This window comes from Penaeus chinensis, chromosome 28 (assembly GCF_019202785.1).
Source record: "Penaeus chinensis breed Huanghai No. 1 chromosome 28, ASM1920278v2, whole genome shotgun sequence".
Taxonomy (NCBI): Eukaryota; Metazoa; Arthropoda; class Malacostraca; order Decapoda; family Penaeidae; genus Penaeus; species Penaeus chinensis.
This window is the reverse complement of record NC_061846.1, coordinates 17604874-17624873: the sequence shown is the minus strand read 5'-3', so window position 1 is coordinate 17624873 and position 20000 is coordinate 17604874. Positions and strand designations below refer to the sequence as shown.

Sequence of the window (20000 nt, the reverse complement as noted above, 5' to 3'; positions counted from 1 at the left end):
ATGTGTATATGTAAAAATACCGACTGAGCACGTTTGTTTATTATTCGTTTAAATTCCTAGCAGTGTAATTTCCACACAGGATACTCCAACACTCATAAACCACCGACATCATGTGTGACGACGAAGATCTCACTGCCCTTGTGGTTGACAATGGCTCCGGCCTCTGCAAGGCTGGTTTCGCCGGAGACGACGCCCCTCGCGCCGTCTTCCCCTCCATCGTCGGCCGTGCCCGTCACCAGGGTGTGATGGTCGGTATGGGTCAGAAGGACGCCTACGTCGGTGATGAGGCCCAGAGCAAGCGTGGTATCCTTACCCTCAAGTACCCCATTGAACACGGTATCATCACCAACTGGGACGACATGGAGAAGATCTGGTACCACACCTTCTACAATGAGCTCCGTGTTGCCCCTGAGGAGTCTCCCACACTTCTCACTGAGGCCCCCCTCAACCCCAAGGCTAACCGTGAGAAGATGACTCAGATCATGTTCGAGTCCTTCAATGTTCCTGCCACTTACATTACCATCCAGGCTGTCCTGTCCCTCTACGCCTCTGGTCGTACTACCGGTGAAGTTTGCGACTCTGGTGATGGCGTGACTCACTTCGTCCCTGTCTATGAAGGTTTTGCTCTCCCTCATGCTATCCTTCGTCTTGACTTGGCCGGTCGTGACCTGACCCACTACCTGATGAAGATCATGACTGAGCGTGGCTATTCCTTCACTACCACCGCTGAACGTGAAATCGTCCGTGACATCAAGGAGAAGCTTTGCTACATCGCCCTTGATTTCGAGAGTGAGATGAACGTCGCTGCTGCTTCCTCCTCCCTGGATAAGTCCTACGAGCTTCCCGACGGTCAGGTCATCACTATTGGCAACGAGCGTTTCCGCTGCGCTGAGGCTCTGTTCCAGCCTTCCTTCCTTGGTATGGAATCTGCTGGTATTCAGGAAACCGTCCACAGCTCCATCATGAGGTGCGACATTGACATCAGGAAGGACCTGTTCGCCAACATCGTCATGTCTGGTGGTACCACCATGTACCCTGGTATTGCTGACCGCATGCAGAAGGAAATCACTGCTCTTGCTCCTTCCACCATCAAGATCAAGATCATTGCTCCTCCTGAGCGTAAGTACTCCGTCTGGATCGGCGGTTCCATCCTGTCTTCTCTGTCCACCTTCCAGTCCATGTGGATCACCAAGGATGAATACGAAGAGTCTGGTCCTGGCATCGTCCACCGTAAATGCTTCTAAATGGAGACTGACAACTTTTATTACAATTGATAATAAAATTCCAAAACAGCTGAAGTTATTAATCCTTTTCTAGGTTTCATTAAAAAAAAAAACAGAACATTCAACATTGATATGGGGGGGGGGGGGAGCAGTCATTAAATATATGATATCATTTCTTACAACAAGCTAAACATACAAATGCAGTTGTCATCGAAATATATGTCAATGACATTCTAGATAGAAAGAAATATATAAATATATATATAATTATATATATCATAATTATATATACATGAATGTATATATCATATATAAAATTGATATCGATGTTGGCCATAAACCAATGATTATGTTCTTAATGAAGGTGATTACAACAAACATTCGCTCACCATGATAATGGAAATGATAAATAGTTTATGAATAACAATATAGATATATATTGCAAACACAAATATATTTGTATGCATATATATGTATATGTATATGTATATGTATATGTATATATGCATATATATATATATATATATATATATATGTGTGTGTGTGTGTGTGTGTGTGTGTGTGTGTGTGTGTGTGTGTGTGTGTGTGTTATACAAATGTGTATATATACAGTATATTATATACTGTAAATACACACACATTTATACATATATATACATATATATATATATATATATATATATATATATATATACATATTTATGTGTGTGTGTGTACATATATATATATATATATATATATATATATATATATATATGTGTGTGTTTATATACATATATATATATTTATATATATATATATATATATATATATATATATATATATGTTTGTGTGTATGAGCGTGTATTTACATGTATATATATGCATATATACATATATATACAAATATATATAAATATAAGTATGTGTGTCTGTGTGTGTTTGTATATATGTGTGTGTGTGTCTGTGTGTGTGCATATATATGTGTATATATGTATGTATATATATACATATTTATATATATGCAAGTATATATTTATATAAGGACTGTGCAAGCATGCAAATACACACAGACACATACATATATATACATATACACACGTATGTGTGTATACGTGTCTTTGTGTGTCTGTGTGTATATATGTGTGTGTATGTGTGTGTGTGTGCATATATATATATATATATATATATATATATATACAGGGCCGGATTAAGCCCTTTAGAGGCCCTAAACACTTAAAACTTTGGTGCCCCATATATGTGTAATTCAAAATACAAACAACGCTTCTCTTCCTTTGTTTGCGTCATCACTCATGGCCAGCGATTAGCTTCGGTCATCTAGAACCTGGATCATTTCTGTATGTTTTCTTTTTCTTTTCATCTGATGGATGTGCATATATGTGTGTTTACATATATATATATATATATATATATATATATATATATATATATATATATATATATATATATATATATGTATAAAAGGTATGAATGAGAATGAATATCTTCACAATACAAGAGATGTATTTGACCGGTTTCGACTATGTCTTCGTCAGAAATACATACATTTAAGGGAAATACAGAGTATATATATATTAGACATGAGGTGATGGACTACCTGACGACTGTGACCTCCTACTTGTTGACCGTATAATTGCAGCTGCGACCTTGGATAGTTTGAATCTACCCGACGCTGCGTTGATGCTTTTCTCCGTCGCGATGTAAGCAGCTTCCATTACCTTCCTTTTCTGTATGTACAGTCCTCCATGGACTATTTTTGCTTCCTTCCAATTGGGTAGATGTCCAGCTTCATCTACATGTACCACCATGGCGTTGGAAGTTCTATGGTGACGGATGTCAGCTCGATGTTCGCTGATCCTGGTGCTGAAACCTCGGCCTGTTTCACCATAGTAAGCTGTATCGCAACTGCTGCAGGGTATGCGATATACAGCACTGTTAGGGTTGTTACTGAGCTGCTTCTCGAGCGGTCGAGAGGGTCACCAGCTCCATGACAGACGCAGAACTTCCACTGCCGAGACATAACTTCGTTCGCCTGGTGAAGTTATGCGTGGACTTCGGCTACTTTGAATTTGCTGGGGAAGAATACCAGCAGATAAGTGGTCTTACCATGGGCTCCCCCCTGAGTGCAGTCATGGCCTGCCTGTTCATGGAGACGCTGGAGAGGGATAATTATAAGGATATAATCGGCAGGCACTCAACTTGGCTTCGATACGTAGATGATGTCCTCGTTGTTGTCCCCAGAAGGTCGTGCTTACAACTTATACTGACGCGACTTAACTCCGTCCACGAGAAAATCCAGTTCACCGTGGAAGAGGAAGAGGATCAGAAATTACCTTTCTTGGACACTCTGATCCATCGGGGTGACAACGGCCTACGTTTCTCTGTATACAGGAAGCCTACAAACAAAAATGATTATATTCATTACTACTCCGCCCACAGCAACAAAACAAAATCTGGCGTTGTAATCGGCTTCTTCCTCAGAGCACTGAGGATCTGCAGCCCTGAATTTCTTGAGGATGAGGTTGCCTTTGTTGTTAATTCCTTTATGAATCATAAATACCCCAGAGGCTTCCTTTTAAACCTCAGAAAGAAGGCGGAGAATATTCTCACGAAACCTAACCCTGCATCTTCCTCTAATGATTTTCTCGTAATACCGTCATGTAACATTTCCCAGACGATTAGCAGATATTTTGGCGATAATGTGAAAATCGCCAGCACATCCGGGAAAAAGATACATGACATGATACGGGACAAGAAGCAGCTCAGTAACAACCCTAACAGTGCTGTATATCGCATACCCTGCAGCAGTTGCGATACAGCTTACTATGGTGAAACAGGCCGAGGTTTCAGCACCAGGATCAGCGAACATCGAGCTGACATCCGTCACCATAGAACTTCCAACGCCATGGTGGTACATGTAGATGAAGCTGGACATCTACCCAATTGGAAGGAAGCAAAAATAGTCCATGGAGGACTGTACATACAGAAAAGGAAGGTAATGGAAGCTGCTTACATCGCGACGGAGAAAAGCATCAACGCAGCGTCGGGTAGATTCAAACTATCCAAGGTCGCAGCTGCAATTATACGGTCAACAAGTAGGAGGTCACAGTCGTCAGGTAGTCCATCACCTCATGTCTAATATATATATACTCTGTATTTCCCTTAAATGTATGTATTTCTGACGAAGACATAGTCGAAACCGGTCAAATACATCTCTTGTATTGTGAAGATATTCATTCTCATTCATACCTTTTATACAATTGTCAAAATGAACGCGGTTCATATATATATATATATATATATGCATCTATTTGTGATAAATATACCTGATATACATACATAAATATATGATATGTATAGTCATATATATATATATATATATATATATATATATATATAAAACAAATATGTGCTCCTGTAAACATTTACACACACACGCATATAAATAAATAAATAAATAAATATATATGTATATATATATATATATATATATATATATATATATATATATAATGTACATACATACATACATATACATTTAAACATACATATATACATATACATATATATGTATATACATAATTGCCCAAAGATGCATTCTTTCTACAACTATGTATACACCAGTTACTGTTACCCTTCTTTGTAACGATTGTTGTATCATAGTCTGACAGTAGGGAATTTTTTCTGAAAAAAATTAAGGAAATAAATCATAACACATAATATTTGAAATATGCTGAGCCATTTGAAAAGGAAACTCAATGAAAGTAAAAGGCAGGCGTTCCTTTTAAATGTAAGAAAGTGTAATACCTTTAACTTACAGCTTCAATTTTATCAACAGTAGGAATAATACCAGAACACACTAGGTTCTACTTCCTGCGACCTCACACCTGCTGTAGATCATCCTTACCTGGCGACCAACGGTGAAAACATCAAGTTACCAGAAGTACATCGAGATCCTATTTCGAATTATTGTACGCCTACGGGATGAGGATAATGACTCTTTTGTGTGTATGTGCTTAGATATACATTTGCGTACTTGCAAATTGCAGTTCCTATTACATGGTCTCACCTCACATCCCTCTCCCCCCCTTCTATTACCAGTTCTTGCACCAGCAGTTTGAACGCCACTGACTTACACAAACTGTCATATACTTTAAATATTCTACTTAATTTGAAATGATCCTAGATTTCACGGTCGGCTCATGAGTAATGTTTGACCATATCTACATTGCATCTCTGAAGCCAACAGAAAAAAAAAAAAAAAAAAAAAAAAAAACGATATAGCAATTGACTCCCATAGTCATACCATCCACATCTACATGCTAGCAAGGTAGAGTGACTGTCAATGATGGTCCTTCGGAACTAGAACAAATGCCATCGACGTCTTGTCTGACTGACCCAACGATACTATTTCATTCTGTTGCTTGCAAAGTGATAACTTTATTGCGCAAAACTACCGATTACCTAGTTTTGATTATTACAAATTCGGTCAAGTGGAATAGGAATGCGCAAAAAGAACAAAAGAAGATGTATATAAAATATTAATTACAATAATACATTTTCAATAAGACTTCTCAACAAAACAAAATTCAGACTACCGCACATTTGCCAAGATAAATTAATAGATTGAATATCTGTATCTATCTATCCATCTATCTATCTATCTATCTATATGTATACACACACACACACACACACACACACACACACACACACACACACACATACACACACACACATATATATATATATATATATATATATATATATATATATATATATATATAAATATATATATAAATATATATATATATATATATATATATATATATATATATATAGTCTTCCCTGTTTCACGTCAATTCTATGCAGTAAATAGCATAATGCACTAACGCTAACAAAAATATGCAACGGGAAGAAGCCCTTCATTTGCGAATGAATATTTCTTTCTTATATGTTTTGGGAGCTTCGAAATACTCATTTATCTTTATAAAAATTAAATAAATAAATACATAAATAAATAGGTGTAGAACTATGAAATGTCCAGCAGTTCAGTTTCACAAAAGTTTGCAAGCCACGGGCATTTAAAATTTGGAGAGTGAGTTTTCAGCTTATTATAGGAGTTTGTTTTTCACTGTAACTTGTACTGTAACATTTGAAATACAAATACAAAAATAACAATTAAACGGCGCTGAATGCTGTTTAGGTACCTATAGGAAGATTCTATTTTCCGATATTCCAGTATCTTGCTTGGCAGGGTGCTCGCGGAAAAAAAAAATTTGCTGTATTGTTTCGGGCTTAACACATAGATCACATGTAAGCCCTTAATCTTTCTGCGTTCGGTGAACAATGTGTAATGGTGTTGTGTCACATTTGTTACAATTCAACGATATCAATACCACTAAACATGCTTAAGTTTTACATGTTGTTAATTTACAGCCCTTGCGATTCACTGTTTAACATTATTGCTGTTGTTGTTGATATTTCCTTTCTATGTCCATGATAATGAATGAACATCATGATTCTACTTAAAACCCACTACCCCTTTGGGAAACACTGGCTTGCTGCTTTTTCATAGAATTTTCATCTGTTATTTTTTTTTTTCAATATTACGTATCATGTTTAGATATTGGGAGAAAAAAACATTGCATATGATCCTTTATCTTAAAGGAACAGCTGTATGTGTGCGTGTGTGTGTGTGTGTGTGTGTTTGTGTGTGTGTGTGTGTGTGTGTGTGTGTGTGTGTGTGTGTGTGTGTGTGTGTGTGTGTGTGTGTGTGTGTGTGTGTGTGTGCGTGCGTGTGTGTGTGTGTGTGATGGAGGAATAAGTAACCGCTCAGATACAAGCAAATTTACTTTCCTATTTCATGATTTCAAACCAAAAGTCTTTACGTCCTCCCATAAGCGTGCTCATACGGTGGTCTGCCGGATTGACGAAATACTTACTTTGAGCCGATCGTGAGATGCAACTTCCAGTACGCTGACCCTTCACTGACGATTGTACTCTCCTTGAGGATGTAATACAAAATCAGGAGGAATAGTTTTCCCGGTCCCTGCGATAGCTGATTTTGTCTTCGAGTACAGGAATGAGGAAAGTCATATCGGATTCCCTTTCGTTTCCTCCAAACACCCTTCGCTCTACATTCTTCGGTCGCATTTACTCTAACCAAATTTATTTCTGACAGGTTGATTTTCCATGAAATATTCATTAACTACGTCAAATTATGAGCGTTTTCTTCTTCAAAATGGTAAATTAACAAGTATTTACTTACAGTGATAAAGGGACGAGCCCCTGCTGTCCTTAGCGCAAAAATCGCACTTCCTTTTCCTTTTTTTTTCTTTTTGAGAGATATTCATCCATGGCAAATCCATAATCCTTGTTCTCTGAAAGTACAGCTCGTGTAAGTCACAGTAGACGTTAAAAAAGTTAGATTGTCATTATTAATAAATATCAATCGATTTATATATGTATGTATATATGCATATATGTGTGTGTGTGTATATATATATATGTATGTGTGTATATATGTGTATATATGTATGTATATATACATATATATGCTCATGGCCTAGCAAAAGAAAGTAATAATAAAAAATAATAATAATAATAATAACAACCCTCGAATAACGACTTTAGCCCAACTGCTCGGTAACAATACAATTCGATTTATTGCGACAGCTTTTTCATTTTTGACTAGTCACGGCACCTATTATGGGCTGATCTCTTCCTGTACTAACCTCTGTACTGAATTTGTAAAACATAACAAACTAGTATAATGATCATCCTCTACGTCATATTTGATACGATTCATTTGATCTTAGGAATATTGAATATCTCTGTATTCACCTCTTGCCTTCTGATTTTGCATCATAATATATAACTAGTCTCGATTTTTTAAATATTTTTATTTTAATTTAGTTTTTTCTGCTCTTGTCTCCGAGTAACTTATTTTGCGGGCCTACTTTTAATATGAGGTGGGAATTCTTGTCCTAAATAATATCTGTTTATATACGAATTGTATGAGACGCTGCATAAGATTTATTCATTTGCTTTCATTCTGTTTCTCAAGTACAAAACCACGATATCAGGAGGAGGTAAAGGAGTCAAAATCTTTCTTGTAGCAAATTAAGTTCTTTAGTTTCTATGCAAAGGTTATTAAATATAGAATTCTTTATGTTTAACGTCATCTGATATATAAATTCACCGAGAAGAAACTGTTTATAGTTTTGGTGAGTCCCGAAAACAAACAAACAAAGTTAGTGTCTAAGAATCCTTAAGCATCAAGGGATACAGATGGAACGCCTGGTAAGTCAGTTGCAAGATCTAAAGTCGCAGAGCTTTGTTCGGACACTTTCTCATATAGAAAGTCTGTCATCCATAATCATACATATATTCACATATCTTTCTCAACCTCTCCTTCTTTCTCTCTCTCTCTCTCTCTCTCTCTATATATATATATATATATATATATATACATATATATATATATATATATATATATATATATATATATATATATACACATACTTGTATGTGTGTATGCATACACACACACACATATTTTTTTTTTCCTTAGACAAAAAAAAAAAAAAGTTTGATTTGCCGCGTGCTTCAGCTCAAAAGTAATACTGGTAATAGAGTAAACATTGTAATAAACCGTATTATGATCATCTTTTGTAATAAGACGACAAGGTAAACATAACAATAAATCTTGTCTATATCATAATGGTAATATTACATAGTAATTATATCTAAATGTGATGTGGCAACCCTACGCTTATTGCCATTGCATCAGTTGTAAAGGCGAACGCCAATATTTGTATTATAATAAAATACAAAAATACAAATGAAGGAGACGGCTCAATTAACCTTTTTACAATTTGTCAAAAGAAGCTTCGAATCTCTTCTTATTATGTCCAAAGCGGAATATTCTTCAACAGAGGAAAATTTGCATATGAACAAAATATAGACAATTCTATTTAGGATTTTTTTTTCTTTTTTAAGACAATCCTTGCAGACGGGAGTAGAAAATGTCAGTAAAATATAAGAAACAACTAAATTAACGTTTGATAATAAATCAAAAGGGTATTTATATATATATATATATATATGTGTGTGTGTGTGTGTGTGTGTGTGTGTGTGTGTGTGTGTGTGTGTACGTATATATATATATATATATATATATATATGATGTAAAAAGATAGCTATAGTGTCCTTGACTGCGTAACCGACGGCTCGTTTTGATTATCCATAAGATTATAGTTTCTTCATACCAGGAATTTGCTACCATTAACTTCTGTTGTTTTCATTTCCTCTAAGAGTGTCATGCATACCTATTATGTGCTGAGATCTTCCTGTACAAACCTCTGCACTGAATTTGTAAAACATAACAAACTAGTCTCATGAGCATCCTCTACGTCACATTTATTGCGATTCATTTCATCTTAGGAATACTGAATATCTTTGTACGGAATTTGTATTCACTTCGTGCCTTCTGATTTTGCTCCATAATATATAACTATTTTTTTCTTTTTACATTTATTTCTTGAGCTCTTGTCTCCGAGTAACTTATTTTGCCGGCCTACTTTTAATATGATATGTGTGGCAATGCATGTCCTAAATAATATCTGTTTATATACGAATTGTATGAGACGCTGCATAAGATTTATTCATTTGCTTTCATTATGTTTATCAAGTACAAAACCACGATATCAGGAGGAGGTAAATGAGTCAAAATCTTTCTTGTAGCAAATTAAGTTCTTTAGTTTCTTTGCAAATGTTAATAAATTTATAATTATTTGTGTTTAACGTCACCTGATATATAGATTCACCAAGAGGAAACTGCTTATAGTTTTGGTGAGTCCCGAAAACAAACAGACAAAGCGGGTGTCTAAGAATCCTTAAGAATCAAGGGATACAGATGGAACGCCTGGTAAGTCAGTTGCAAGATCTAAAGTCGCAGAGCTTTGTTCGGACACTTTCTCTTATAGAAAGTATATCATCTATAATCATACATACATTCACATATCTTTCTCAACCTCTCCTTCTCTCTCTCTCTCTCTCTCTCTCTATATATATATATATATATATAAATATATATATATATATATATATATATATATATATATATATATATATATATATACATACTTGTATGTGTGTATGCATACACACACATATTTTTTTTTTCTTAGACAAAAAAAAAAAAAGTTTGATTTGCCGCGTGCTTCAGCTCAAAAGTAATACTGGTAATAGAATAAATATTGTAATAAACCGTATTTTGATCATCTTTTGTAATAAGACGACAAGGTAAACATAACAATAAATCTTGTCTATATCATAATGGTAATATTACATAGTAATTATATCTAAATGTGATGTGGCAACCCTACGCTTATTGCCATTGCATCAGTTGTAAAGGCGAACGCCGATATTTGTATTATAATAAAATACAAAAATAAAAATGAAGGAGACGGCTCAATTAACCTTTTTACAATTTGTCAAAAGAAGCTTCGAAGCTCTTCTTATTATGTCCAAAGCGGAATATTCTTCAACAGAGGAAAATTTGCATATGAACAAAATATAGACAATCCTTACGCGTTAGGATTTTTTTTTTTTTTTTTAAGACAATCCTTGCAGACGGGAGTAGAAAATATCAGTAAAATATAAGAAACAACTAAATTAACGTTTGATAATAAATCAAAAGGATATATATATATATATATATATATGATGTAAAAAGATAGCTATAGTGTCCTTGACTGCGTAACCGACGGCTCGTTTTGATTATCCATAAGATTATAGTTTCTTCATACCAGGAATTTGCTACCATTAACTTCTGTTGTTTTCATTTCCTCTAAGAGTATCATGCATACCTCTTATGTGCTGAAATCTTCCTGTACAAACCTCTGCACTGAATTTGTAAAACATAACAAACTAGTCTCATGAGCATCCTCTACGTCACATTTATTGCGATTCATTTCATCTTAGGAATACTGAATATCTTTGTACGGAATTTGTATTCACTTCGTGCCTTCTGATTTTGCTCCATAATATAAAACTAGCCTTGATTTTTTTTCTTTTTACATTTATTTCTTGAGCTCTTGTCTCCGAGTAACTTATTTTGCCGGCCTACTTTTAATATGATATGTGTGGCAATGCATGTCCTAAATAATATCTGTTTACATACGAATTGTATGAGACGCAGCATAAGATTTATTCATTTGCTTTCATTCTGTTTCTCAAGTACAAAACCACGGTATCAGTAGGAGGTAAATGAGTCAAAATCTTTCTTGTAGCAAATTAAGTTCTTTAGTTGCTTTGCAAATGTTATTAAATATATAATTATTTGTGTTTAACGTCATCTGATATATAAATTCACCAAGAAGAAACTGCTTATAGTTTTGTTAAGTCCCGAAAACAAACAAACAAAGCGGGTGCCTAAGAATCCTTAAGAATCAAGGGATACAGATGGAACGCCTGGTAAGTCAGTTGCAAGATCTAAAGTCGCAGAGCTTTGTTCGGACACTTTCTCATATAGAAAGTCTATCATCCATAATCATACATACATTCACACATCTTTCTCTATCCCCCCCCCCCCCCCTCTCTTTCTCTCTCTTTATTTATTTATCTCCCTCCCTCTCTCTCTCTCTCTCTCTCTCTCTCTCTCTATCTCTCTCAATATATATATATATATATATATATATATATATTTGTGTGTGTGTATGTGTGTGTGTGTGTGTGTGTGTATGTGTGTGTACGTATATATGTATATATAGATAAATAGCTAGCTAGAAAGATAGTTAATGCCGATAATATAATAAACATTCACATCGTAATAAACTCTATTTTGATAATCTATTATCATAAGACGATAAGGCAAACACAGCCATAAAGCTTGTTTATATCATGGTAGTAATATTACATATTAAGTATATCTAAATGTGATGTGGCACCCTTCGCTTATTATCATTGCATCAGTTGCAAAGGCGGACGCCGCTAACTGTATTTTTTATTAAAATACAACAATAAAAAATGAAGGAGATGGCTCAATTAACGTTTGACAAATTGTCGAAAGAGGCTTCGAAAATTTTCTTATTATTTCCAAAGCGGAATGAACTATAACAGAGGAAAATTTGCGTAAGAATAAATTAAAGACAGTCCTTACGCGTTTGGACAATTTTATAAGACAGTCCTTGCGGACGTAAATAGAAAATATAAATATATATATATATATATATATATATATATATATATATATATACATATATATGTATATATATAATTACACACAAATATACACTTATATATATTGTGTGTTTGCGTGTGTGTGTTGATAATGTGAGTGGGCTTCACTCTTTCTTTGCCAGAACACTCTTACTAACCTCGCGATCACCAAGTGAGTTGGTGATACTTGGTTGGAAAAGCCTATTTTTCAGCGACATGAAATTCACGGGGAGTGAAAGAATGTGCATATCTTTTATGGTTTAGGACAAGTTTTTGGAGAGTGTCCTAAATAAATCAGGAGTCTAATAGTGGATAAGAATTGACGGAAGGTTGTGCAATTAACACTCGCAGTGTCAGGGTACGTCAGCTTGCCAGGAAAATTGTGTTTTTGCTCAAATAGAATAGGACCAGTTAATAACAGCGGAAGCAATAGCTTATACGATTTTAGCTGAAGTAGTGGAATTGAGCAGACCATCTGTTCGATGGGTTCCCAAACTTTTGCGCCCAGATCAGCTGTAAACAAAGGCAGATATTCTAACAGAGATTCTAAAAAAGTGGGTTCAAGATTAATTTCTTTAAACGTCTGTAATGTGACAAAACGCAGTCAAAGAAGTGGCTGTTTAGAGATCGTAGAAGACCAGTCAACGATCAGCTTTTGTCTATGCTAATCAAGTGAAACCTGCTCTGCTTACTTAGCAGTAAATAAGAATAAAATGTTTAAACCTCTCTCGGTCGTTCACATCTCTCCTGATCTCTTCAGCCAAGCATCACCGAGGATATCTAGCTTTATCTCTCCCGGGAGCTGCCACTTATAGGTTCATTCACATGGACAACTCGGTGCATTACGAATACGGCGTTATCTCGGTGCCTATGGCTGCCCAGAGATGACTCACTTACCTCCAATCACCCCCCCACCCCCCCTTTTTCCTGGACGAAGTCTGCTCGTGACACCTATTGGGTTCAGTTCACTTAAGCGAGATTTGCGAAAGCTAGCTTCTACTTAGTCTTAAATATATGTGGCCCGACCCTGCCCTTTCGTCGGTGGCCTGTCGGGAAGAGCTGTCTGCGGTTCTTCAACCCCTTTCTCCTCGTCTTGAAAGATCCGGCTAGTAACTGCTTAACGAGGCGCCCGCCATCGTCTGTGCGAAAATGGGGCTCCTGCCTCGGGCCCTTCGCTGTATAGTTGCACCTCGAGCTGTGTGTGTGTGTGTCTATGTATGTATAAATATATATATACATATATATGTGTACATGTGTATATACATATGTAATATATATATATATATATATATATATGTGTGTGTGTGTGTGTGTGTGTGTGTGTGTGTGTGTGTGTGTGTGTGTGTGTGTGTGTGTGTGTGTGTGTGCATGTATATACATATATAAATTATATTCATATATATATATGTGTGTGTTTGTGTGTGCGAGTGTATGTGTGTATATATATTTATATGATTCTGTGACGTTAGCTCTCGAGATATTAATTTATTTATGCCCCACGTAGCACAGTACAGTATATCATCCGGGGAAGAGTTCGACTTTTGCATCCATCCATTGCAGAATCATCGATATATCTACATATACAAGTGTGCTATAGTGGGTGTACATGTACGATATGTGATCACGATACATATGCGTTTGTGTATCTGTGTATAGTATGTGATACACACACACACACACACACACACACACACACACACACACACACACACACACACACAAGCACACACATATATATGTATATATATATATATATATATATATATATATATATATATATATATATATATATATACGTGTGTATATGTGTGTGTGTATGTGTATGTGGAAACATACATATATGTATATATATATATATATATATATATATATATATATATATACGTGTGTGTATGTATATATGTGTGTGTGTATGTGTATGTGGAAACATACATATATGTATATATATATATATATATATATATATATATATATATATATATATATATATATATGTGTGTGTGTGTGTGTGTGTGTGTGTGTGTGTGTGTGTGTGTGTGTGAGCATATATCTATACATATATTTATACTACGCACACACATCTGCACATACACACATATATATGAATATATACATATAAGTATTTATTCATTCATTTATATATATATATATATATATATATATATATATATATATATATGTGTGTGTGTGTGTGTGTGTGTGTGTGTGTGTGTGTGTGTAGGTGTGTGTGTGTGGGTATGTGTGCATTATCTATCTATCTATCTATCAATATATATATATATATATATATATATATATATATATATATATGTATATGTATGTATATCGGTATATACTTATCTATCTATCTCTAGCTGACCAATTTACTTTGACCTTAATTACAGGAACTGTCCGTGCGAGTAAACAATATAAACTCTTACTCTCTACGGTTCATTCGTGACTGAGTGTGTCCTGTGTTGAGTCCGAGTTTTATACCACGTGAGGGAATGTCTGGCAGGCGATCAGGGTTTAGAGGACAGGACTTACCAACCCGAGCGGAAATGTTGCTTGAGGGAATAAACTCTTACTGCATTTTGCAGTGTGTATATCTTCCTTATCAGCACACATATACTGTGTATGTGTGTGTGTGTGTGAGTGTGTTTTAGTTGGATATAGTAGTTGGAAAGAAAATATGTAGCATTTTCAAAGTTGTGCACATTAATATAGATTTATAACACATACTGGATGATCTATTTCTTTCTGAATTCTTAATTCAATTGGTCTAATACAACTGGGTATACGTAGCCCCATGAGAACGCACAGTAACTTATCCCTAACATTTAATCATTATTTTCAATTATATGTATCTAAATCATCTAGTCTACTTTAGGATTTCGCTAATTTTCCTTATTCAGGTGAAATATTTACTGAATAAATGCTTTTAAAAAATAAACACAAATACTAGTAAAATTTACAAAGTTGCGCGGTAGATAATACAAAGCTTCAAGGGGTACGTGACTGACGGAAGGTTAGGATCCACCGGTCCAACAAAATAGCAAAAGTGATACAAAACAAAGAAGTGGCGGTACCACCACAGAACGACCTTGTAATAACAAAATGATATTGTAAGAACAAAAGTGTGACAGTGTAAGCAAAACAAAAACAAAATGGCACAACAGAATCGTAGCAGTAGGAACATAGAGAAAGCGGAAGAATAAAAGAGTGCAAAAAGTGGCCCAATATAACGAAAGCGGTACATAGAAGAGACAAAGAAAATTCAGGGTACAAGGGGATTAGGTATTTGGGAATAATTGGTAAGTCAGGCAATCGTTACCAAGTGCCAGATAGCCAAAACAATTGCCAGAGTTCTCTTCCCAAGTATATAAAGAGTCCGCTACCAAGATTATGCTCAGTCACGTTTCGACTCATTGCGGGTAGGTCATATCTCTTCTGTGGTGAGCGTTAAACGTGAGATAAGATACTAGTTTGTTGTGGCCATAGAGCAATTTCAATTGGCGATAATTAAAGTGTGTGAAAGAGTGATTGAATGTGTTATTATTATTATTTTTTTTTTTTTTTCGTTTGCGTGGGTGAGTTCCTGTATGTGTTTATTTGTATAATTTTGTGATATCCGTGTGATGTGTATTTGCGTGAGTTTGTGGTTGTTGACGTGTAAGTCTGCGTGTGTCTGCATCACGTGTGCATGAACGCGCTCAATTGTTTATTAGGATGAACGTGTTAGAATATAAGCTACTCAAAACAATTCAACGGCAACTACAATTATTGCTTTACTTTCAGAACTTACTGCATCAATAAACAACCACCACCATGTGTGACGACGAGGACGCGACTGCCCTTGTGGTTGACAATGGCTCCGGTATGGTCAAGGCCGGTTTCGCCGGAGACGACGCCCCTCGCGCCGTCTTCCCCTCCATCGTCGGCCGTGCCCGTCACCAGGGTGTGATGGTCGGCATGGGTCAGAAGGACGCCTACGTCGGCGATGAGGCCCAGAGCAAGCGTGGTATCCTCACCCTCAAGTACCCCATTGAACACGGTATCATCACCAACTGGGACGACATGGAGAAGATCTGGTACCACACCTTCTACAATGAGCTCCGTGTTGCCCCTGAGGAGTCCCCCACACTTCTCACTGAGGCTCCCCTCAACCCCAAGGCCAACCGTGAGAAGATGACTCAGATCATGTTCGAATCTTTCACCGTACCTGCCACTTACATTACCATCCAGGCCGTGCTTTCCCTCTACGCCTCTGGTCGTACTACCGGTGAGGTTTGCGACTCTGGTGATGGCGTGACTCACTTTGTCCCCGTCTATGAAGGTTTTGCTCTTCCTCATGCTATCCTTCGTCTTGACTTGGCTGGTCGTGACCTGACCCACTACCTCATGAAGATCATGACTGAGCGTGGCTATTCTTTCACCACCACCGCTGAACGTGAAATCGTTCGTGACATCAAGGAGAAGCTTTGCTACATCGCCCTTGACTTCGAGAGTGAGATGAACGTCGCTGCTGCCTCCTCCTCCTTGGACAAGTCCTACGAGCTTCCCGACGGCCAGGTCATCACCATCGGTAACGAGCGTTTCCGTGCTCCTGAGGCTCTATTCCAACCTTCCTTCCTTGGTATGGAATCTGCTGGTATTCAGGAAACTGTTTACAGCTCCATTATGAGGTGCGACATTGACATCAGGAAGGATCTGTTTGCTAACATTGTCATGTCTGGTGGTACCACCATGTACCCTGGTATTGCTGACCGCATGCAGAAGGAAATCACTGCTCTTGCTCCTTCCACCATCAAGATCAAGATCATTGCTCCTCCTGAGCGTAAATATTCCGTCTGGATCGGTGGTTCCATCCTGTCTTCTCTGTCCACCTTCCAGTCCATGTGGATCACAAAGGATGAGTACGAAGAGTCTGGCCCCGGCATCGTCCACCGCAAATGTTTCTAGATAATTATATTGTTTCAGATTTATCTATTTAGCAATAAACTGAAATTGATTACATTTTTTTCTCATTTCTTTCTCCTTCCTGCTTAAGTTGTGTAAATATGTGTAAATACGTTTATGTATGTGTTCAAAGTCCATAATTGAAATAGAGATTCCGTTATTGATATCCAAATACAGATTACTGTATCATTAGTTTCTCCCTATAAAGATATATGACATAGTAAAATGAATGAATCATATGATAAGACAGAACCAGAGAGAAATATACTTAGTTTAAAATCTTTCTATAAACATGATGCTTGTTCTCCTATTATCTATATCATATATATAACATATATGTGTGTCTGTGTGGAATTCATGTCGAACAAATTGCAAGTAGAACACTCAAGGGAAGCACAGGAAAACACGAATATGCCGAAGGCTTTTTCGCAGTTATTATTACATCAATGCATATGTGATCTATGTATCTCTTGTCTCATATGCCCTGATGATGCAATAAATGCGAAAAGGCCTTCGGCATATTTGTGTGTTTTTCTGTACTTCCCTTCGTTGTTCTACTTGTAATATATGGGTATGTGTGTGTGTGTACGCATGTGTGCGGAAGTGCAGACTCACACACGCATACATATACGCACACACACGCCTATATATGAATAAATGTTTATATACATATGTATACTTACGTGTGTCTGTGTGTATACGTATTTGTGTTTACATACATATATACATATATAAATATTGGTACACACACATTTATATACTTATATATATATATATATATATATATATATGCATATATGTACTTATTTATGTATGCATATATATATACTTTTATATATATATATATACATATATATATATATATATATATTTATATATATATGCATATATATATATGCTTATATATAAATAATATATATATATATATACTTATGTATATATATATACATATATGCATATATATATATACACATGAACACCCACACACATACTGTAAACGCACGCACGCACACATATATACATATTTACTTATTTATCTGTTGACATATTTATTAACTATGTGTGAATATGTATGTATATATGCATACACACACATATATATGCATAAACATATATACAGACGCAAACACACACATACACATATATGTGTGTGTATTTATATATATATCTGTTTATATATATATATATATATATATATATATATATATATATATATATATATTATGTGTGTGCGTTTGTGTGTGGGGAGTGTTTGTTTATGTGTATGTATATGTATATGCGTACAGAAACGTATATGTGGGCTATATATATGTAATTATATATGAATGTATGTACATGGCAAGCTAGACCTTTGTTTGTATGTGTGCATGCGTATGTACGTGTGTTTGTGTGTGTATGTGTGTGTTGTGTGGGCATCTGTGTGTTTATGCATGTGTATGTGCACACACATACACACACATACACACATACGCACACACACACACACCTACGTAAAGATATTCATACATAGATAAACTTAGATATAGATATAGATACGCATATGTATGTACGTAAATAAGCACACCGTTGCACTTCAGATTGTTTAATACCTGGGTGTGCGATCGTTTTGTTTCGTATTTTTTCGTTTCGTTTGAACAAAAAGTATCAGCTTACCTTGTGCTTGGTAACTGTAAGGTTTCCATTCCACGAAATATTGAGCATTTGCCAGATACCTTACTGCCAGGTATAAAAAGCGATCTTACTGCTGTTAACATCTAGTCACCCTTAGACTCGCTGCAGATAGAGTGTGAGTGTATACCCATCCACATCAACAGTTGAAGTGATTGTGTGCCTACTGTTCATGGTGCCTTAATAAGTGTGATATATAAACATTCTTCAGTATGATACTGCTGATGATAAGCCTTTTTAGTGTTCCTTAATTGCATTATAGACCTGTTCATACACTTATAATTGCAGTAAAGAAGTAACCACTCAGACCAAACACGCACACTTAAACCTATGACATACAAACAGTTGCATATACTTATGGCCATATCCTTAAACAAATGCACGCACACACATCAGACACACACCCCCATATATATACATATATATATATATATATATATATATATATATATTTGTGTGTGTTTTATGTGAATGCACACATACGTGTGTATAAATATATATGCGTGTGTTATGTGTATACACACATATATTTATGTATATATATATGCATATGTGTGTGCGCGCGTATGTGCAAACACACATATATACACATTCAAACATAATACATTCCTATGTGTGTATATACACATATACGTATATATATGCATATATGTACACATATATATATATATATATATATATATATATATATATGCACATATATGTATGCATAAAGTATATATATCAAGGTTTCACATATAACCAAAAATATAAAATCCATTGTTACCATATCAAATCGCATTTCCTCCTCCTGTAGGATACTTCTGCAACCATAAACCACCACCATGTGTGACGACGAGGACGCGACCGCCCTTGTGGTTGACAATGGCTCCGGCATGGTCAAGGCCGGTTTCGCCGGAGACGACGCCCCCCGTGCCGTCTTCCCCTCCATCGTCGGCCGTGCCC

General features: G+C 35.9%; 2 protein-coding genes and 1 pseudogene across 3 annotated transcripts in view; all 3 read left to right on the top strand.

The window, feature by feature from the left end:
• LOC125039883 (actin-like) overlaps positions 1 to 1294 on the top strand; it is a 7944-nt gene extending 6650 nt beyond the window's left edge. The window contains exon 2 of one of the 2 annotated variants that reach the window (XM_047634230.1): positions 144 to 1294. In XM_047634230.1, coding sequence (XP_047490186.1) covers positions 144 to 1244 — 1101 coding nt within the window. In that variant the 3' untranslated portion in view covers positions 1245 to 1294. Of the gene's footprint in view, positions 1 to 79 lie in introns of both variants that reach the window. The other variant, XM_047634229.1, reaches the window with a different exon arrangement.
• A 14943-nt stretch (positions 1295 to 16237) lies between these two features.
• Positions 16238 to 17442, top strand: LOC125040253 (actin-like). The gene has a single exon (XM_047634809.1). The coding sequence runs from the start codon at positions 16257 to 16259 to the stop codon at positions 17388 to 17390; it is 1134 nt and encodes a 377-aa protein (XP_047490765.1). The 5' UTR covers positions 16238 to 16256; the 3' UTR covers positions 17391 to 17442.
• A 2393-nt stretch (positions 17443 to 19835) lies between these two features.
• The window catches only part of LOC125040246, a 1235-nt pseudogene continuing 1070 nt past the window's right edge, over positions 19836 to 20000 (top strand).

What these genes read in the sequence shown, in the direction of transcription:
- LOC125040253 (XM_047634809.1), top strand. Translation starts at nt 16,257, where the DNA reads ATGTGTGACGACGAGGACGCGACTGCCCTTGTGGTTGACAATGGCTCC.